This window comes from Convolutriloba macropyga, chromosome 10, assembly GCF_964194025.1.
Source record: "Convolutriloba macropyga chromosome 10, txConMacr16.3, whole genome shotgun sequence".
Lineage (NCBI taxonomy): Eukaryota > Metazoa > Xenacoelomorpha > Acoela > Convolutidae > Convolutriloba > Convolutriloba macropyga.
Window position 1 is genome coordinate 12204915 of NC_134477.1, and position 14672 is coordinate 12219586.

Genomic DNA, 14672 nt, shown 5'->3' on the forward strand with positions numbered 1-14672 from the left:
ATTCACCTTTGATATCGAGGTTCAGTAATTGAAAAACCTCAACTGCAGTCCAATGATGCCAAATGAACAGAAAAGTAGCTTTCAAGGAATCGATTATATTTTTTTCTGGATTCGACTCGTGTTCGTAATTTTTAATGAAATTTTGATTTTCCTTTTGATATTGCACTGAATTTTTGAAGTCCCAGAACATAGATACTTTCACTAAAAGTCTTTTGTTTGATCAATTATTGAAAGCATCTAGTGCTTTGACTGGACAGCTAATAGCTGTTAAAACTTTAAAAATAATTTTTCAAAAATAGAAAAAAATTTTTTTAACGTTAACCGATCTTAAAATTTTTTCGAACTGTAAGTCATTCTCAGTAATGACAGGAACCCAATTTTTTCTACTGCAGCCAAAATTAACCTGATTGATGGATTTATCTCCAATTATTGGTTTTAAGACTTCGATTCGACGACTTTTTATATAATTTTAAATTTTTGGATACTTTTGTATTTTTGTTTCCTTTTAAAATTATACATTATTATCTCATTATTGAGTGTTCCCATTCGCTAAGGGACTTGCTTCTTCTACTGCAAGCAAAATAAACTGGTTGAGAGGTTTACTTTCAATTATTCAATTTATGACCTCGATGCGACGAGTTTTCATAAAAATATTTTAATTTTTGGATATTTTTTTCATAATTTTGTTACCTTTTGAAATTAGATCACATTATCCTTATATTGATTGTTCCAATTTGCTCAGAGAACGCGTTAACACAATCTTGGATAAAATTTTCAGAATAAAGCCCATGGATCAAATGGCTTTGTCACTTTCTTCTGGCACTTTTCTACCGAAATTTGTTTTTGACTGTATTTGTTTTTGTTTTCATAGTCAAGAGACTTATTCTGATGTGTTACTGATGACTGGTTAGCAGCAAACAAAATTTTTGTACCTTCAAGGCATAAGGTAGCGTACTTAATGCCTTCTCTTGCAAGCCAATGATTTTAATGGCGTTGATACTACGGGTTTCTCAAAGATTTCGTAATTTTAGAAAAATATTTATTCATAATATTGCTCTCATTTGTTGATTTTTTGAAGAATTATAGTTAAAAAACACGAATACTATTGCAATTGAAAATTATTCCAAAATAGAAACTTTTTTACCTGAAAGATCATTTTTTAACGGCTGCGACGCTTTTCTCTATTTTTTTTTTGAATTTGCTGTCCTTGTTTTTTTTTATTTTTTATGTAGTCGTAAACTGCTGAGAGGTGTCATAAACTTCTAATTAAGGATCGAATGAAAGATATTACTCCATGCATTGATTTCTTAGCAAATTTGTCTCAAAGTTTATGAGATTGCAACTTAAAACTTAAATTTGAAACTTAATCTCATCATTGAGAGGTCCCATTCAATTCCTGGTAACACAAAATTTAAACTTTCAAGTGGTTTTAGGTTGTGACTGATGTTTTGTTTGTGGGACAATATGCGTTTTCATAAATGGTTTTTTGAGTGGTCAAATTTTGTGTGTCTTTTTCTCTTCCTTTACCACATTCTCGTAAAAACAGAGCCCGATTATTTTCGAATGAAGCCCAAGCGAACTTATTTAATTATTCAGTATAATTTTAGCTCAATTATTAAAGACAACAATTGAAACAAAAACAATATTCAGATAAGAGCTAATGACTCTAATGGCTTCAATAAATTGTGTTTTCGTAGTTTGTCTGTAATTTCTTGAGTTTTTCTGCATCCTTAGTCCGTTTCTCTGCCTTAGTCTAAACAAAGACAGGCCTTTTCAGTTTTGTATTAATTTTTTATTAAATTTTTTGAGAATTATTTTGGCAAAAGCTAAAGATCTTTCAGACTTCTGAAATTATTTTCTATAAGAAATTTTGATAGATTTTTGAATTTAGCCTCATTGTTTTTTCTTTTTACTTGTCTCAAAAAGGAAAAGTCCCATCTGCTGCATAGTTTTGTGCAGTTAAGGGTTATCTGATTGAATTTTGACGTTGTTTACTAGTTACTTTTAAATTTAGGTAGTGAGTTTTTTTGCCGTTACTTTTTAGTTTTGCTTATTTTGTTTATTTTTTTTCTCGTAGTCTTTTTATTGGCACATATCGTGAGCGTTGCAATGAGGCATAGCATTATGTAATTCAATTAGTAGTTTGGTTGTGTAACGATTTTTGTTAAACTCGGCATCTGTTTTTGGTTAGCTCTTCGTTTGGTTGACGATTAAGTCAAAAATGTAGATCAGCTCGGGTCGGAACATCATGTGCGAACGCTCATTAACGAACCTCCTTGTATTAAATAAAACACATTTCTTTCAGCACTTGTGCTGAATATCTCTTGGAGTGAAACGTAACGAGAAAATAAAATGAGCTAAAACATTCAAATTCATCATACTACCCAACATCCTCTTTCTAAGTTCTTCGACAATGCTCAAAAAATAATTATTTTCAAAAAAACTTTAATTTTTTTGTATTCAATCGATGCTGAAATTTGAAAATTTTTCAAATCAGGCTTCTACTTTTCCAGTGATTAGGATTGATAGTTACAAATAAATGTTAAAACAGCGTCTGCTTCAGCAATTTAAAATGGTGTCATTCGAAAGAAACATTAGCTACTTCAAAAGTTTTAAGCAGAAAACCCCTAATTTATAATATTGTACTGGAGAAAAAATATATATATTATACCTGACTTGTAACCTTAACCAACTGGACATGAAAGTAATTTACTTGTCAATTCGGGAAAAAATAAATTGCAGTTTTTTTTGTTTTCTTCTTCCTTGTATGACAGTCGATTTTTAAACATTGAAGTAATAGCAGGTTTACAAGGTAAGAGATTAATATTTAACAGCTGTGCTGTTGGATTAAATAAGTAAAAAATTGTATAATGAAAGTTTTTTGACACTTTTATTATTACATTTGTGAAGTATATAAATTAATCTAAGCAGGATATCCATGTTCCATATTCTCGGTTTTAAAATTACATGATAATCTTTTCCTTTAATCTGAATTACCAGCTGAAATAAATATAATAAGCACGGTGCGAAGTTAATTATTCAACTTTCATCTTGCATTTCAATGTTTAAACCTAAATTTCAGTAAAACTCAAGAATAAATGCTGATGAATTAATGTTTGTGCAGACGTCAAAATGGTTGTGAGTTTTTCCGCCACAATCAATTCGTTCGCATTGGATAGTTCATTTCATGGAATCAACAACTTGTTCGGACATCGAAAATGGAGAGCAAAAGTCTGCTGGGCACTCATTTCAGTCATCGCTTTCTCAACTTTCTTCTACTATTCAATCCTGTCCTACAAAAGTTACATCATAGAGCAACCTCTGGTTACTAACATGCAGTATATACAAAACAAACAGGTTCAAATGCCCGAAATTTTGGTATGTCCCGTTTTGCCGAATCAGACCTACTTTGAAAACTTCTTCCCGGGAACTGTTGGCCCGATGTTTGTGTATTTGAGTGGATTCTCAGAGCATGCGATATACGAGGGTGTTCGGAATGACATAAGAAGGAACATATCTGCAGCCTTTGAAAAATATCCTCATTTAGAGGGCATGTGGTCACGACTCTACAACTATAGTAACTTGGATGATCTGACAGCCTCCTTTTACGGTTTGGCTTCTTTCTCTTTTCATTTTTTGTCTGTTTTGTCAACTTTCATTAATTTTTTGTCTCTTTTGTCAATTTTTATTACTTTTTGTCTCTTTTGTCAACTTTTATTAACTTGTTGTGTCTCTTTTGTCAACATTTATTACTTTTTGGTCTCTTTTACCAACTTTCATTAGTTTTTTGTCTCTTTTGTCAACTTGTAATTGGAGATAAGAATGGGCTTTTAGCACATTTTTTGTTTTTTTTATTATTTGTTGGGATGTTTTATGTTTTCAAAATAAAAATCAGCGAAGCACGAACAATGGCTTCCCTCTATTGCGTTTCCAAAGAAACATTAATGATTTGGAACTAAGAAGCACATTCAAAATGTGAACGGAAAAGTCCGATGTTAACTAGAAAAGCCTTAAAACAATACCGACGCTTTTCCAATAATTTCACCAGCTATATTTTTTCTGTGAATTCTGCCTTCGAATTGCAGAAAAAAATCCAGATAGAGTTGCCTAACTTCACCGAGATTTGTGGGGAAATTTGAAATTGGGGAGTTTTTAGCAAAAAATACTTTAAAATTAACTTGCAGTTATATGCAAAATCAGTTTTTAAAAACCGGACATCATCCAGGTAAGTTATAGCCCGTACCTGAGTTTCAGCGACAATCAGTGCTGATTTAGAAGAATTTCAGAGAATTATCAAGTTTTATTACTGTTTCAGAAAGATTTCAGGACCAACTGTGAAGTAATTTCTAAATTTCTCTGAATCAGAACAAAATTCAGATAACAAATTCAGAATGAATCGCTGAATTACTCTGTGACTCAGTACTGATTTCGCCTTAGAGTTTGGTACGCTCGGGCTCTCATTTCTTAGTAGTCAAACAAAAATCATAGATGATGTCATACAAGTCATACGCTATTTCCTAGTACGATATTTGTACGATTAATAGGAAATCATATATGACTTAGTACGATAACAAGGACATAATATATGATACTTGTATGATAAGTAGGAGATCATAAAAATGAACTCAATTATCAGAATAATATGATTAACCTGAAACCTTGTATAATAATTGTGTGGTTATCAGGAAATCATTTATGATACATCTATGGTTATCACGAAATCACTGATGATCAAGCTATGATTACCAGGAAATGAAAAATGCGTTTTGTATGATTACCCGGAAGCCATACATGATCCCTGTAGTATAACCAGGATATCATGACATGTTTAATCGTAGCCGCCCAATTGTTGGAAACAGCCGCCGTTGACCCGTGGCAGGCATTGGGATTGAAAAAGTTAAAATCAAAGATAAAAATTGACGACAACCTAGGTTTTCAAACTGGTAACCCTTGAAATTTAACTATTCCAGTACAACTTAATTGACAGAGGATCATCGCAATTCAGACAGTTTTTGTTGCATTTAATGTTTTCTGATTTTTGTATGATTGCAAGGTAATCATATATTCATATATGACCTTACATGATAAGCAGGAAGAAATGCAACTTTCCCTATTATGGAGTAAGGTTGCTGATAAAACGTTGGAAATTGATCGGCGTTTGTTTTTAAGTGATTTCTTGAAAAAAATGTGTTTCCAGTTTATGATGCTTTTATGATTACCAGGAAATCATACTTTCTTATATGACTCTGTACGATAACCAGGAAAATTGAATATCATATCGGGGATAAAATGAACTGACATCATTTTTATCTTACTTCAGTTGAAATGAACATCATCACAATTAGGGTCCTTTAAGCTTCCTTTACAAAAAAAGGTATGGTCTTTTTATTATTACCAGGATATCATACAAATCATATATGACCTTGTATGATTACCGGGATTTTTGTATGACCGACATCCCGGGCGGGAGCGCAAACTGCATGCTTATTGGATTTTGGTGTGTTTCTGCTTTCATCTAAAAGTTCCAATCAACAGTAACAGTCAAATTTACAAAATGATGTCACAAAAGTAGTTTTTATTAACAATGTTTTTCTGTATATTTTTATTCGATATTAATAAACCAAATTGTTGGCTTGATAAACCGAAGGCTTTGTGTTTCTTTCATTGCACTCTCCAGAAACTCAAAACGTCTTTCTCAAGCTGTTTCAGGGACTGAGTTGCTAGTACAAGATGGCAAATGTTTGAAATTCAGAACAATTGGCTGACATTTTGTTCGGAACAACTAATTAGAATCAAAGTCATAATGTCAACAGTTTCCAACTTACAAAGTACTTAAGTTCCAATTCGAAAGCCACGAATTCATAAATTGAGTATTTTTAAAATTTCATACGTAAAAAAATACTAATAAGTTTTGAATGATTTTTAAGTAATAATTTTTTTGCTTTAGTATCTTTATTCATTTGGTTTTAGCCTAAAATAATTGTTTCGAACAAGAACATGGTTTGAGTGGGAACTAAATTGGTTAAATGTTTCAGTTGGAACATTATATATGATCCATAGTAGCATGTACTTTGTTCCCTCCCTAACTGCAATTGCCTTAAAACATGAAATGCTAAACAAAGACATGTTATTCACAAAATATAAACCAATGATTTTTTAAACAAGATATTTCCCTCTAAAATTTCAAATTAGGAGCTTTTATGGCCGTTTATTATCTAATTTTTTCAAATTATTATCTCATTTTTTAAATTCTGTTTTCGTCCTTCAAATTAAAACCTTGGTCGATTTTCTTGAAAAAGTTGTTTATAATTCAAAATGAGCGTTAGCTGATTGCTGAAACTTCACAATGTCATAAAAATAACAAAAGCATGTTTAGTTAGTTAGTTAGTTGATCTGAAACCGTTGCTTGCAGGAGGCAAACTCTATTGAAGACTGGGGGAAAATACCGTTTGAAAAGCATCTATTCTAATAAATTATTTTTTTATGATAATTATCAACAAACTGACAGAAAATTTGCCGTAAATAAATGCGAAAACTTATTCCTATTCCTGTTACTTTTAAACACTTAGCCGGTTACCTTCAAATTATTAAAGAGCATAGATATTATGTTTCTGACGTCAAAAAAACTGCAATAAAAACTTCGAAATGCTGACATCTGTGTGAAGTGAAAAAAATAAAAACTACTCAAAATAAGTTGTCAAAAAAATTTTGAATGACATCGTTGAATGATATGGAAATAGAGAAACACGAAAGAAAAGAGTTTTCCAACAATTCTACTTATTTTGCCGTTTATTTTTTTTGAAATTGCAAGTAGTACCAATAAGTAACGATAAAAAAAACATTACTTGAAATTATAGAACATTTAATTTTTAATCAACTGTCTCACAGTTTTTGCAGTGACAAATCCCTTCATTTGAGCTGAACTTTGGTTAATTAACAAGAGTGTTCCGATTTTTTCCGATCTTTCCGATTTTTTTGCAGCCTTCATTTTACATTTTTTCCTTTGAAATTACACTCTTTCCTCCCTAATTTAAGAAGGAAAATAAAGGGTGTCAAATAAATATTTTTAATTTTTTTTCTCTCTTTTCCCTGTTATTTCAGAGAACCCGCGGGTCGTGCTCATTTTCCTTGCAATACAGATGCCTTTTGAAGCAACCAATCTGCTAATTGAGGGGCTAATCTGATCAAAGTGGAAAGCAAATGTAATTGACTCATGATTACTAAGAACTAAAGTCGGTGTAATATTGAACTCAAACTGAGTACAATTGCAGTATGGCATGTGAACTGTAGTACTCGCAAGATTAACATATTGACACAATTAGAAAGACAATTAGAACTTATCCATCGTCTTTTTATGTGTTGCTGGGAATGATTATAACAATTAAAATCATTAAGACACTAAAAAGAGATTACGGATCATCGCTTCTGAGGTTTGATCGGAATTTAAGTTAAGTTGTTAGATCTGTTCGTCTCTCTTAGATATAGGCTAGGTTAACCATGAAAAACAAAAAAAAATAATATCCTGAACTACGACACACGTGTCCGGACAAAATAGTCCCAGCCGAAGCAGTCCCAGAGAAAACAGTCCCAAATTGAAAAATATTCCCAGACAATAGAGTCCCCAGACAAGATAGTCCAAAAAAACTGAGAAAACAGTCTCAGACAAAATAGTCCCGAATAATTATCAAAACAATTGTAAACATAATCTACAAACAATTAACAAGCATAATCTATCAGTTTAGCATCTGAATGCATTGTTTTTAATTTATTTGAATTTAGAATGAACGAAAAACTTTTATTCAAAATACAAATTTTGTGGCAAAAACTATGTTGTAATCCGCTTATTATTTGTTCAATGACTTACAGTCGTATGAATAACTTAATTAGTTTGTTCGTAAATTGGTATGCATATATTAACCTCTATTTGGAGATGGGACTATTTCGTCTGGGACTATTTTGTCTGCTCTCTTGGGACTATTTTGTCTGGGACTGTTTTGTCTGGGAGTATTTTGCTATTTGGGACTGTTTTGTATGTTCACCACGACACAAAGTGGGAAACACAACCTCCTTGTAACACAATATGTAAAGAAATTATGTTTTTTAGTGAAGATCCATGTTGAGAACTGTTAAAAATTGTACAAGTCATAAGGTTCTTTCAAACTATTTCAAATTCCGACCAAAAGTTTTGGGACGTTTAGTTGCTAATATTCGTGCAAGAAAATTAGTGGATAACAGTTGCAATCTGGTCTCTTAGCAGATAACAATTATTTGCCAGAGTCTTGCAAGATTTTACCAGATTTGTAACCGTCGAAGAGGAGTATTGGAGGCGTGTTTGTTTTTGTTAAGCAAGCCTAATATTTTTTTGGTAACGTTACAAAAAAAGTAAGTTAAGGTAATTTTACCTTAACAAAGATAAGGTAAATTTCTACCTTAACTCAAGTTAGGGTATAAATTTACGGTAAATTTTACCTTACCTTTACCTTAACAACGGTTTACCTTAACTCCGTTAAGGTAAATTTACCTTAACTTTATTTAGTGCGGATAACCGTCCCATTTCGTCTAGGGATCTGCTTGCAAGATATTGCAAGATTAACATATTTTTACAGATTCTTGCAAGATTATCGTAATGTCTCGACTAGGGGGTGTTTCTTTTGAACAGGTGTGCAGAGTAGTTTGGAGAAGACTCTGATAGACTTCGCAGCTGAGTACGAGACTAGAACTGACCAGACAACTTCTTCAGGAGACACCTCCACTCTCATGCTAAATATGCTACCCACATTCAAACAATTCTTCATACGATGTCTGTGGAAAGGTAACGTGGAAATTATAACTAAAGCAAACGCTATCATAATTAATATTTTCTATACTGTTCATAGATGCTAGAAGAGAAGCCCGGGTCGAGCTTTTGAGGTAAATTTTTGTAAGAAATGCGGCGAACGCAGTGAATTTTTAAAAGAGATGCGGTGAACGCGGTGAATTTCAGTAAGAAATGCTGTGAACGCGGTGAACTTTTGTAAGAAATGCGGTGAACGCGGTAAATTTTTGTAAGAAATATGGTGAACGCGGTGAATTTTTGTAAGAAATACGGTTATTGCGGTGAATGCGGTGAATGCGGTGAAAAAATACTTCACTGAATTTCCGCCGCATTTCTAACTCAAATTCACCGCAAAATCACCGCATTTCTTACAAAAACCGAGTCGAGATGTGAACGGTTGTAAGCAAAAAAATTTTGCAAGAGATGCGCTGAGTGCGCTGAAATTTTGTAAGGAATATGCTGAATGTGCTGAAAGATTAGTTTAATGTGCTAAATGTGCTGAATAAAAGTTTTTTCAGTGCTTGTCAAAGCAATTCTTGCATAATTTCAGCACTTTTTTTAGCACTTCTCTTACGAAAATTCAGCACTTCCAAAAATCCCGAATTCAATACTTTCAGCACATTCCTGACATAATTTAGACACATTTCTTACAAAAATTCAGCACATCTTTCAACACATTCCTTACATAAAGTCAACACTTCAAAAAGTCAGCACAATTCTTGCATAATTTCAGCACCGCAGAAAAACAGAGAATTTTAGCGCTTTAAGCATATTTCTAACATAAAAGTGTACGCGCAATTTTATTGCTCACAAATGCCTATAACGTAGTCATCGTGTACGGCTCTTCATGTTCTGCAATTTTGTAGAGTCATTAACCAATGAAAAATCTGAGCTGTTTTTTAATGATAACTCATCTTGAAAAAAAACAGAACAACTGAAAGGAGCCACGTTTTCATCGTATCTAACGGAAGGAAGACAATTATGCTTAAATTGTCTGGTTTCATTCAATTAGGTAAATTGGCTACGTACTCCAGCTGCAATAACTGCTTTATCTTAGGAGTTGACAAAATTCTTAAGTCTTTTGGCAGATTTCCAACTGGTTTTAAGTTGGACTGCTCTAGTGCAATGCTGTTTAGTCTTGCTCTGGTGTTGCTTTTATATGTACAGAAGTGGAAGAGAAATAAAAAACCTTAGAAATATAGGAGATAAGCGCTGAAAGTGCCAAAATTGTTTACGGAAATCATGCAAGATGGGTGGTGAAGAAACTGAACTATATGTAGAAAATGCACTGACAAGCGCTGAAAAAAGTATTTGTCAGCAGATAAATCTTTCATAATTATCTGCCTGATGTGTTGAAACCTGCTCAAATTGTGTAAGAATTGTGTTAAAAACTCAGCACATTAAGTGGATAGTTATGTAAGATTTATCCGCTGAAAAATTTATATTCTTACAAAATTTTCGTGAATAATATTGACCCGGGAAAGTCACCGCAGCAATTATTGTGGCAAATTAATGTACAAAATGCGGTGAATGCGATGAAAAACTTTGATTCGCCGCATTTCACGCATTTCTTACAAAAATTCACCGCGAAATTTTCCGCATTTCATTCAAAATTTCACTGCATTTGTTTTCCAGCGTTTATTGAATCTGATTTTAATGCACAAGAAATATCATAGTTTAAAGTGAAAGTTGTCGCAGTGGATTAAGTAAAATACATGCAAGAGGTGAGGGGTTCGAATCCGTGTACGCAAGGTTCTTTTTTGTAAGAATTCAATTGAATACGATGAAAATAAATAACTCACCGCATTTCACCGCAATTCTTGCGAAAATTTACTGCCAAAAACTAGAGACAGATATTAGTTTTGCCCACATGATTTATGAGTTAGTTTTTACCACGGACACTGACGTTTCATTTAGACAAAGCCAAAATTTGTGTTTTTATTCCAGCATTTATGAGCAGCCTTGAAAATGTTCATTATAACGGCATTGGCTTCAATTATTTTCTCTTCGGTCGAGAAATTGAGCAATTTTTGTATCCCCAGCTGTTGCTTTTGATGAATGTTAAGCTATACTTTCCATAAACAATAGTCGAATAACAGTTGAAGTGAACTAAATCTCGCCATTTGCAGATTCTTTCAAGCTTCTAAAAATGGATCTTAAAGTTAAAGACATTATCGTTATAAATTAATGACGAGGAATTTAAGCAACAACGGTTTTTTGTTGCTCGATAGAACTTTATGGCACAAAAACTTTGGTTTCATATTTTACATTACCTAGCCAATGTCCAAAAAATGAGTACTCGATTTTCTCCAACGTTTCAAGCTTAGAGTTGAAAGCGTGTGTAAAAATGATTGACACTAGGCTAATTTAGTTCAAATTTGCTTCAAAGTTGGCCATAAGCGCTGTCATTTTTCAAATAGCATGTTATTGAAGCTAGCGTGAAAAATTGAGACAATCCTTTGTCATTCTTTTGTACACAATAATTTACTTGGTTCCACACTATTAGTATCTCATTTCCACCTCACCATCACTCGGACACATTATCTAATTACCCAATTGTAAGAAAGCCTAATTGTGAATTAAAATCATAAATTTCCTTCTCGATACTTTTAGTGGATTAGGAGGACAATAAGCAATTTTACAATTACCCATATCACTTTTCACAAGAAAAATTGAATGCTTGAAAATGGTCTCAAATAAATGCTATTAAATATCGGACAAAAAATTGTAGGCTGATTACATGCTCAAAATGGTGGAATTAAATTACGAGAAAAAAATATGACAATGTGTAAGCCCTCTCTACGATATAAATAACCTCTTCCACGTTTTGCGTAAATATGGATTGTGAAAATTGTGTAGACTTTATTATTACTCACTTCCACAAAACATTTTTTTTGAAATTTAACTTCTCGCACATAGGCCACGTAATGTAATAATCAAATAGCGGCCAAACAAATAGGTTTTATTCGTTTGACATTATTCATTACTTCGTCAATCAAGAACTTCCTAAGCTTCGATTTTTGCGAGTTTTATTTGTTTGAATGTCGGTTGCCAAAAAAGATTAAAATTTGAGTTTAAAATTTTAATTTTTTCTAATTGGAAAAATTTTAAAGACATTGATACCTCCTGAATAGAAACTAGAATGAAATAGGATGCCTCTGGTTGAAGATGCAAGTAAAAATTAAGAACTATAACTGAACACACTCAAAACTACCCTGTAAGGAACCCTGAACAATTTTTCTCAAAGTTATACAAATAACAAAAATGTTGAATAAATTTATCACTAATCAATTCGGATCTTTTCAACAATTGCCCCCTTTGGTTCCTAGTAGAAAATTGCCTCCTTTTTGTTCTACAACATAACGCAATATGTTTTGGCCTACAGTTTAGATAGTCGAATTTCAGTCTAAACGAAATTGCTGACCGCTGTTCATGGACATGCCTCTCATGCGCTCTGGGTTAATATCCGGAAATCGCGGGTCGGTTAATGCGGTGAAACCGCGAAGCGCGCCCAGTGACCCGCCCGTCGGAGAGTTTTTCGTTTGTATTCCAATTTTGCTATTTCGCATTTCATGGCGTATTTCATCTTATTTATTTTCACATAGTATGAGCATACGTGGAAAGTTATCAGTCGTCTCTGGTTGGCTAAAAAACGTCTTGCTTAAATTGTGTTCCAGAATAGCTCCCTTTTGAATGGGGGTAATTTTTGAAAAGATCAATAATTTTTTTCCATATTTTGTTTAACCCACACTTAGTGATTATAACAGTGATTAAATTAGATCACATCGTTATGGCGAGCAGATAAAATTTCTGTTCAATCGCTGTAGAAAAGTTGCACCAAATAAAAACATTTAAAGTGTGTGAACAAAATCAAGAAGTTCAGTTTAAATTATTATTATTCGTTGAGATAACTTGCGATATTATGAAATGACAACAACCTTTGTGGCGATGAGTATTCAGACAACGATGAGTATTCACGACCTTCATTGATATCTGAAAGACCTACTAGATTATTAACGGCTTGTGCGAATGTGTGCTAGAAGCTACAGAAAGAAAATTCTCTCAAAAGGTTAATAATTTGGTACATCCTTGCAATATCGATGAAGGTTTAGCTCACCTATTACTGTTCTTTTGTCTTGACAGTGAAAATTGTTTTTGGCTCAGTTCAAAATTTTCTATTTTCTACCTTTTGGTCTGAAAAGTATATACATATGACTCAATTTTGACGCCCCTATTTTAAATGAAATTTTGGAGTTTTTCTATATAATTAGACTATTAGTATTGTTAAACGGTTGAAATGAAGCGAAATGAAGCGATGAGACTATTTTCAGTCCTACCGCAACCTAAGTTTCAATAAATTATTTGGATATGAAGAGGTTCCTTTTTTGCTCCTTTCCGGTAGCATATAATGAATTCGAGGATTTTTTTTCAGGCTAAAACAGAGCTGAATTTCTTTTTGCGAAGCATTTGGATGGTTTCAGAACGGGAGTTTGGATGTCAACTGTATTTCATGATTAATCATTCATTTTCGCTATCATTGCATATGAAAACATACAAGATTAGTTTGTAGAATTGAATTGCTTCGAACTAATTGTACATAGTTGGTTGAAGCGTTGGTGCAAAATTCGTGGAGTGAGTCTCATGTGAGGTCTCAGGCAATAAGGACACCCCGTGTCGAATTTTTGCGCCCCAAAAAAATGTAAGATTAGGTGGGTAATTGGGGGAACTTTTAGCGAATTCCCCTCAAAACTCTTATATCTTTTTGGGGGGTAATGGGGGGGGGGGTAATATTCGATCACCTCAATTAGAGATTCACAGAATAGATGATTTATGGTCAAACCACTTCAGATGTACTGAAGTGTGCTACACTCAGTAACACTATTTGATAATCTTAGTGCTATTTTGAGAATTTACGTTATAGTGCGTGAAGCACAAACTTGATTTGGACAAAGTCCATTTTAACGTGTGAACAAATTACTATGTAGTTTTGAATAAGCTACTATTTTAAGATCACTAACTAAAACTGAGAATACTATGACGTGATATTATCACGCCACAGAGATAACATCAGGTTAACCTTGGTAACTCTGTCGACACTGTTATCTCTATCCAATAGGATACTAGAGAACCACGTGTCCGCAAGTATAAAAGGAGCTTGCACGCTTAAATTCAGCACAATTTGGTCCCTGATAACTTCTGATTTAAAATCATACCCCCGTATTGCTCCCTTGCCCAATCTCAGCTTACTTGAGATATTTTTCCAACTTAGAATATTTTGTGACTTGTTCTTAACTAAGAACTCTCTAAGTCATAAAATATTAACTTAGCACGAATTTGGAAATCAGGTAAGTTCAGCTTAACTTCTCTAAGTTATAAATTAACATTTCTTAAACTCTATCTAAGTTACAAGTTAACTTAGAATATTTCAACCTGTGCTAACTTTTGCTATCTCAGTCTTAATAACCTTAACTATTCTATCCCTTCAAGCTCGGTTCATATTTGATGCTGTTTAACATAACTTATTAATTCATATTTGCATTTAACGTTCTTTAATACTTAACTATATACCAAGAGTAGAACTAGGGGTTGAACTCTCAAGTTATACATGTGGTCCCGCGATTAACCCCGTCGTTTAAGTATCTAATGTACGGACGAGCAGTATAAATGGTGGTCCCAGAGAGGCACTTTCAATTTAACTTGTTCATTTAATACAAGAGAGGCAATCTCAATTTAACTTGTTCATTTTAACTATCAGAGAAGCCTGTCTAAATTTACAGAGAAGCCACTAAATTAACTTGTGTAATTTAACTATTCAAAGGGCTTCCCACTTAAATCCTTATTTGAATTTGATTTAAAC

General features: G+C 33.1%; 1 protein-coding gene across 1 annotated transcript in view; it reads left to right on the plus strand.

The window, feature by feature from the left end:
* Positions 1-3529: 3529 nt before the first annotated feature.
* Positions 3530-14672, plus strand: part of LOC142348325 (pickpocket protein 19-like) — a 30324-nt gene continuing 19181 nt past the window's right edge. The window contains exons 1-2 of the mRNA XM_075399633.1: positions 3530-3610; positions 8660-8812. Of these exons, the coding sequence (XP_075255748.1) occupies positions 3553-3610; positions 8660-8812 (211 nt within the window). The 5' untranslated portion in view covers positions 3530-3552. The remainder of the gene's footprint in view (positions 3611-8659; positions 8813-14672) is intronic.